The sequence below is a fragment of the Colossoma macropomum genome, unplaced genomic scaffold, assembly GCF_904425465.1.
Source record: "Colossoma macropomum unplaced genomic scaffold, Colossoma_macropomum, whole genome shotgun sequence".
NCBI lineage: Eukaryota > Metazoa > Chordata > Actinopteri > Characiformes > Serrasalmidae > Colossoma > Colossoma macropomum.
In genome coordinates this window covers 3,112,552-3,120,336 of record NW_023494809.1, presented here as the reverse complement: position 1 = coordinate 3,120,336, position 7,785 = coordinate 3,112,552, and the positions used below count along the sequence as shown (strand labels likewise).

The 7,785-nt window shown below is 41.6% G+C and overlaps 1 protein-coding gene across 1 annotated transcript in view; it reads right to left on the bottom strand.

Annotated features, from left to right (window-relative positions):
- Positions 1–2,347: 2,347 nt before the first annotated feature.
- The window catches only part of adam22 (ADAM metallopeptidase domain 22), a 104,044-nt gene continuing 98,606 nt past the window's right edge, over positions 2,348–7,785 (bottom strand). Inside the window, exon 28 of the mRNA XM_036558948.1 lies at positions 2,348–6,620. Within this exon, the coding sequence (XP_036414841.1) occupies positions 6,600–6,620 (21 nt within the window). The 3' untranslated portion in view covers positions 2,348–6,599. The remainder of the gene's footprint in view (positions 6,621–7,785) is intronic.

Genomic DNA, 7,785 nt, shown 5'->3' with positions numbered 1-7,785 from the left:
GGTGCATATTTTATTCTTATACATACCTAGCACTAGTCCGTCAAAGCTAAATCGATCATTAGACCTGTCACGATTAGGACATTTATCTAACAATTATTGCAATATGAATTAATTGAATTGTGAATGACCATTTGTCCATTTGTCTAATAGAGTACAATATTAAAGTGGCCAGATTGGCTGATTAGCTATGTTGCTTCTGAAATATTAGCTCACTGCCATCCCAAATGTGTTATAGTTATATATCATAACATCAGTGAGACGTTATAAATTTGCAAGATGGTTTTTTGTTGGTGTATTTATTGAAAAATTGTGTATGTTATCATAGTTTTTGCTGCACTTTTATTAAACCATTAAGTCCCCTGAGACCAAACATTATTACAGAGCCCCAAAAAAAAAACAAAACAAAAAAAAAAACATTGCATTCCCTTGCAAATGCAATGGTTTGTGCAAGTGAACACAAATTTTTTGTGAGGGGACGCAATGCTGTTGCAATTTCTTTCCGCAATGGTACTTTAGGGGTACATTATCGTACGTTATAGTGATTTTACTATGTGTAAAGGGGTTTTAGGGTGGAAGTGCAGCCCTTACCCTTGATAAAATCACAGTAGCACATGGCCTCTCGTAGCTCATTGCTGTGTTAGTCACTTCATCACACTCACAGATGTCATGTCAATGAAAGTTTTATTTTGTATTAAATATATTACAATACTGAATGATAATTGTAAGAAAAAAAATATGGGCATTGACCTTTTTCAGTTGTTAGTATATATACAGCACACTATGAAAGAAAACAGCCATGAACAGATGTAGCATTGGAATAAAAGTAAAAAACAAAACAGTTTATGAAACAGACAGTATGATGTGTCAGACTAACGTAAGGCATTTATGAAGTATCCTGAAGCGAACGCTGACTACAGACACCGTGCACTGTTGATGTAGATTTGTTCTCATTCTCCAACTGAAACAACCCTGAAATTGTTTTTATTGTTAGAATACTGTTTCTGGCTGATGACGTGATGCTCTGTGGACAATAATGTTGTGTATGGATTTGATGTGCCTACATGTGACTGTCGTGGTCCGGAGAAGTTGTGGTTTGTGTTGCTCGGAGGCCGGGTGCACTGTACTCTTCAGTTACATTCAAGAGCGTTCGCCTGGCTCTGTCTCCCAGCGTTACGGGAGCGCAAAGCCAGTACTCTGAGAAGCAGTACAGCACGTATTCGCAGCAGGGAATTAAAACTGACCTATTCATGCTCCGCCCATAAATGCATTCAGTGGTAGCAACTGTTGCTATGTTGGACAAGCTTAACAGAATGTTGACAGAAATCCCATTGGACGTAAGGAGAAACTGTAGCTAGCCGTGACTCTAAACGCCTTAATTTGAATCTGTTCTGAATGTGAACCCAAATGTAGTAAAACTCGCAAACGAGCAAGTTTCTAGTGGGTTGTATTTTCTATGAACCTCAGTGTTTGCGTCATGTGGTCACAGCATCATAGAAAAAACTAAAACTTGACAGTGTGAATATGGATTCACATGCTGCGCTAAAGTTCCTCACGCTACTGCTGCTACTGCAGAAATGCTTAGAACACTTAACAAGCAAGCGGAAAGATCCACATCGACTTTTCCACCAACCCAGCACATCGTCTGATTCAGCGACGTGTTCGCCCAATTATGTAGGCATATTCCTTCAAATAAAAAAATCATTAAAAGATAAACCCGTGCCCAATACTGTATCTGAAAAATCCAATGTTTTGATAGAAACCATCACTCTTGGGTCAAGCAGCAGACCTCTAAAGAGGATGGAGATGAAAATGTAACACCTAGCATCTCTTCCAAAGCGCGATTTGGGAAGCGTGTAATATGGATACGAATGCTAGGAGACTAAACAGGGCAAGTGCCAGAGGTCAAAAACTTTTTTTTTGCCTGGAAAATCATGGAGAAAAAAACGTAAAAAGTAAACAGTTCAGCCTGTAATTTTCTCAGGGGAAGAGAGAGAAAAACACCAACATGGCCAATATGGACAGAAATTCGGTCCCATCCAAAAAGGGCTCTTGTTGTTTCCAACCTAACTAACGTCAATTAACAGCTAACATAAAAACATGCTTGCTAGCTTAGCATCTTAAAGTTCAAACACAACATTATCCAGCAACATAAACAAAACTGTGTTCTGTTGTGAAAAATGTATTAAATTCCCAGTAGTCGGAATGTTCTTTGAAGCTTGTCTACCCCAGCAACAGTGCCTAGAAAAGAACACAACGAGCATGGATAGGCCAGTTACAGTGGACTGACCCCGGGCACAGTAACCGTGAGTATTAGAAGGACAGTGAGAAAGTATTGCTTGAGATGTTGTTTCTTCTTTTTGGGTGCCTTTGGGTGCAGCCTTCAGCAAGACCATGTAGAGCCATGCACTTCTACACTGCCCAGGAAAAGAATTAGAGGAGTATGTAGATGACTGAGAGAGAGAGACAGAGAGAGAGAGAGAGAGAGAGAGAGAGAGACAGAGAGAGAGAGAGAGAGAGAGACAGAGAGAGAGAGACAGAGAGAAGCATTAAATCATATTTCTACACAAAGAGAAACGCTGGGGAGAGCGACCATGTTGTCATTCCTGTGGTGTAAAAAGTTGACCGTTCACAAAATAAAAGACTGCACCTGTTCCTAAATCTCAGTTTACACAAAGAACTATTGTAGTTAATAATCATAATGCACTTAATTTTGGGATTAAATGTGTACATACAAGAATACAGGGGTGGGGAATAAAAGAACATTACAAAGATGCCTTAGAAATACTTCTTGCGTGTGTTCGGGCGACGCTGTTCAGACGTCGCCGTAACGTTTTTGTTGCATGTACAGTCCGAGTGCAGACAGCGGTAAAGAAAATTGGTGCCCACATTGAGAAACAAATGCATCTTCAGAATACAGACACAGCAGGCTTAGTGAACATGAAGACTATTTACAGATGAAGGCCAGGAAGCCGGCCTACCTCACACACGACAAATACAATACTGACCGCACTGGGTTTTCTCCTCTTAGGTGACCTTAAAGGAAAACTCCTGTTTTTTCAACTGATCTCTATCTTCTGTAAATGTAGCACAATGTTGACTACCATGACATACAGCCTTGTGCATCTTCCTGGATTTAGAAAAACACTGAAAACCTGCTGACCTGATCTGCACAGAATGGAAGCCAATGGGAAGATGTTGAATTCTGCTGTGTCGTTTGTGCAGTAAAAAATGTCTTCATTGCTATACCAGCGCCTACCCAACAGTGGGTGTGTTTAGATGCACTTAATAATCCGACCGTTATTGGATTTTGGCAGTTATCTGATTATTCGAGTGATCATGTATACAGCACGCTCTATAATCCGAAAAAGAGATCTGAATTGTAGCTCAGTGCTCAGCATTTTCAGTGCATGCATACCCTTACTCTGATTTCTTTCGTTTTCTCAGTCTGTGCATGAGTGGAAACAGAGCGCTGTAATGGAAATAACAAGTAACGTTTAACACAGCACCCACGACAAGACAAAGCACTTTCGGAGCAAAGCTACATGCTACATGCTTGACGAAATGAAATATTTAAATATTCTTCATCTTCTATATGATGTATTTTCATATTTTCCACTAAAGTGACTCGATGTTTAAAAAATGCCACTGAATGACGTTTGAGTTTGACATTGCATTTATGTCACCTCTTCTGTGAGTTTACTGGCTGGTTGCTGAAATCTGATTTCAACCTGTTGGGAAAGTTATGAGCTCGGGGCAGATACTGACTTTCATGTTGGAACCACACGGGGGCGCCAAACACCTCACGTATGCCTTTATTAATTGTGATGGGGCTTAGCCGGAAGAAAGGAGGTCAACGGCGGGAAAACAATGATTTTGGTTGGCCCCGTGGGCGTCTTTCTCTCTCTCTGATGCTCTCGTTCCCCTTTCGTGGACTCCTTTTGTCTATGTTTTGGATTTTTGTCGGAGCACCCATTCCACCGACTAATAAAACCTGAACGCTATCATGGGCACAGCTTGAGCTAGTCGACCACAGGCTCAAGGCTTGGGCTGACCCCAACCCCTTTCCAGGTGACTTAGAGGCTCGGCAGCAGGTGAGTTGGCCTTGGGTGGGGGTTTCCAAATAGATTTAGGCACGCAAGTTTACTTAGCCTCATGTTTCACGCTAAATCACAACACGTAGGGACAGCGTGCCTTGGTTACAGTCAGGACTAGAATACATAAGTTAGACCCTGGAAAAGTTTCCCATTATCTGATTATCCAAGTGTATGTAAATGCGTTTTACTCAAAAAGTCTGATTTTCTGCAGCTATTGGGTTATTAAGTGCAAGTAAACACACTCAGTGATCGGTCGAATGAGTTCATGTCACCGTTGAAAGTTCTCAAAAATCAAATAAAGCTGCATTTTTCCCGTCAGTAAAATGCCGTTTGGTGTGTAATACATGGATAAATCACACAAATAAACTGCGCTTGGTGTTTGACGGCCTTAACAGAACCAGTCTGGTGACACTGAGAGACTGTCTTAGTACAGCTGTTCTTATGAAGTTTTAGCCAAATTTTAAACCCTAAAGCAACACAGTAATAAAGCAGTTTGATTTGTTCTCTGGTATCCATGGAAATCAGGCAGAAGCCTCCACCTACACCACTACACTGGCAATGTTTGACCAAATTCTTCCCTCTGGAAACCCAGTCCCATCTCTGAAACAACAACCGGCACAGATTAACAGCTTAATTTACAAATACCTTTGAGGAATTTTGACAAGCTTTCTACAAAAATATGTTTCGCATGTTGGCTGGCAGAATTCAGGACCTGCCCAATGGCTTCTATATGGAAGAGCCTCAGGTTTTCTGTTCTGTTCTACGCACAGGGATGCGGAGATTACCGTCCGTGGTGATTAACGGTGCAGTACAGATTACAGAATACAGAGATTAGGCTGAAAAGTGCAGGAGTATTCCTTTAAAAGCTCTCAGCATCCTAAAACCTCACAAGGCTTCCTTTGTAGTTCCGACTTTGCTCAGAAGCAGTCACGTTTTAATCGAATGGCAAAAGAAATCCCAAAATGATGAGACTAAGGTTATGGATGACTTAGGTTATGGATGGTCTACAGGATCAGTACTTCCACAGCAGACTGCTGCTTCAAATTGCTCCACAAGTATTCTGAAGAACCTGGAGGATGTACAGAGATCTTTTCAGCCTATTTTACATTCACAGAACCCCCAATGTGGCTGAGAACAGACCTCTTTTTCCTAATCCATGACCCCCACCATCCACTTAGACGTTTTTTTTTCTCCCCAACACTGAAAAACATTTCATCAACAGCTTTTTAAATGACAAACTATTATACATAGTGCACTTCAGGGGAGGATCTATCGCACCGATATTCCGAACAAGTTCACGGCAATGTCCGTCAGTAATAGCACAGCATGTAATCGTAGTATTCACAGCGAAGCATCCAAAACCAGCATTCCGCCATAACCTTTTTAGAACTGCGACATTCTTTACTCTTGAGGGCGAACTACAGATCCAAGATGCAGTTAAAGCGTGTGAGTAAATGAACTCGGTTTGGACGGTGGATCTCGGGGGGATTTAGGAAACACAAAGATGAGTCGAAAACAAAAATGACGAAGGAGGCAGATTTACATTTTTCCGGACGATCCCGATCCATAAAGAACATACGAACATGAACTCACGTTTCTTCTAGAACCTACCAATTGTAAGTGCAAATAAAGGGGAAAAGTAAAGAAAGCGAAACGGGAAAAAAAAAACAAGCACACGTTTCACTCCTTGTCTTTGAATTATACATATTTACAGAAATCTCTGAGAAAAGAAGAAAGTAACGTTAACAGAATAAGAGATAGTGTAACGGCGGGGGGGCGGGGCTGGATGTTGTTATTAGCATCGATGCACTGTATGATGAGCTCAAGCCTAAAAATAAGAAATAAATCTTACCGGCCTACAGAACTTCCCTCTGAGACATGCGGTCCCCTAGCGTGACTGACCTTTATTAAAATATTATTTTTCATCGTCGTCGTCGTCTTTAGCACTACAATGAGTCGATAAACATGTATTCTCATGCATACAGTGGAAGTTTCTACAGTTGAACGCGTGCTTTCGAAAAACAAAAGTCACATCCAGGGTTGATGGCCTTCTCACACCATGGCAACAAGGACACCAATCACAAGACATTATTGGTGTTTAGGGGCGGGGCTTTATTGTCTCTGCATTACTGGGGGAGTGGCTGGGGGCGTGGCTCACAGTTTGATACCCCGCCTCTTCCGCTGGCTCCTCTACTCGGCGTGGCCGGAGCAGTGCCTGGCTTTACCTTTTGGACCGAAAGCAAAGTTCCCCAGTCCCGTGTTGGGCGACTGCAGTGGTGGGAGAATGACGGCTGTGCTCTTCGAAAGCTTGCGGGGGGGTTTGCGCCCACCCTCCGATGGACACCGCTGATCCCGGAGGACTCGAAATCAATTCACCCCTTTCTCCAGTTGTTCCGTTTCGACTTCTCTTTTTTTCTCATTTGTTTCGTTTTTTCTCGTTTGTATAAAAGCGGAGGAGAACGTAGTCCTTAAGGAGATTTTGCAGAGTATTTGCGAGGAGATCCTTTATATTGATGTCTCCCACAGCTGGAAGACAAGGAGAAGGGAGAAAAGAAAGAATGTCAGTGATACGTAGGGTGAAAAATTTAGTTACAGCCACATAAAAAACCTAACTGGGTCCCCCATAAGAGTGTTTTGAAACTCCAAGGTCGTATTCAGATTCCTTGTATTTGTAATGTGAACAGATTTGAAATGATACCTGATATTTTCCATTTTGTTATTTTGTGATTTATGTGGTATTTCTGAACATTTTTACTTGTTTTAAGTACTTTTATCTAGAAAATTTTGCTTGTCTCAACAAAATAATCTGTTCACAGAATTATTTGCCTTAACTCGCTGGTTAATTTAACTTATTTTAGTTACATACTCTGTTTTAACACATTTGGAAACAAGTTAAAAAATCTTATTACTTTCTTACATCAATCTCAAAATGATAATGTACGCTTTAAATACACCACTGTAATTTGTACAGGTAGTGAACTGCCAGAATGTACTCTGTGTATTTATAGTTAGGTCCTCAAATATTTGGACATCAATAAAGTTATTATTATTTTAGTGCTGGCAGCAAGAAGGGCCTGGGTTTGAATCCCAGGCCAGGCGACCAGGGTCCTTTCTGTGTGGAGTTTTCATGCTCTCCCAGTTTCTGTGTGGGTTTCGTCCCAAAGCCATGCAGTCAGGTCATTTGTACATGCTAAATTGCCCCTGGGTGTGAGTGTTTGTGTGAATGTATATGTCTGTCTGTCTGCCCTGTGATGGACTGGCGACCTGTCCAGGGTGTTTCTTGCCTTCTGCCCAGTGACCGCTAGGATAGCACCCCCCTGTGACCCAGAAGGATTAGCGGTTTAGAAAATGTGTGTGTGTGTGTGTGTGTGTGTGTTTAGCGGTCTAATTGGGCATACTGGAGTTGAAATTAAATGAAGACTTTCAACTTTAATTGGAAACTTACATCCAAATGAGGTGAACGATGCAGGAATTACAACCATTTTCATACACAGCCCCTCATTTTCAATCATAAATTAAACTGTCATTTTTAGCACTTGGTTGCAAATTCTTTGCAGTCGATAGCTGTGTCCCAATTCAGAGGCTGCATCCTTCGGAGGCTGATTGTGTCACAGCAGTGCGACTAGGCTGTCCCATTTCGAAGGCTCCTTCATATGTGGCCAAGAAACGTGTCCTTCTTTTCCATGGCAAC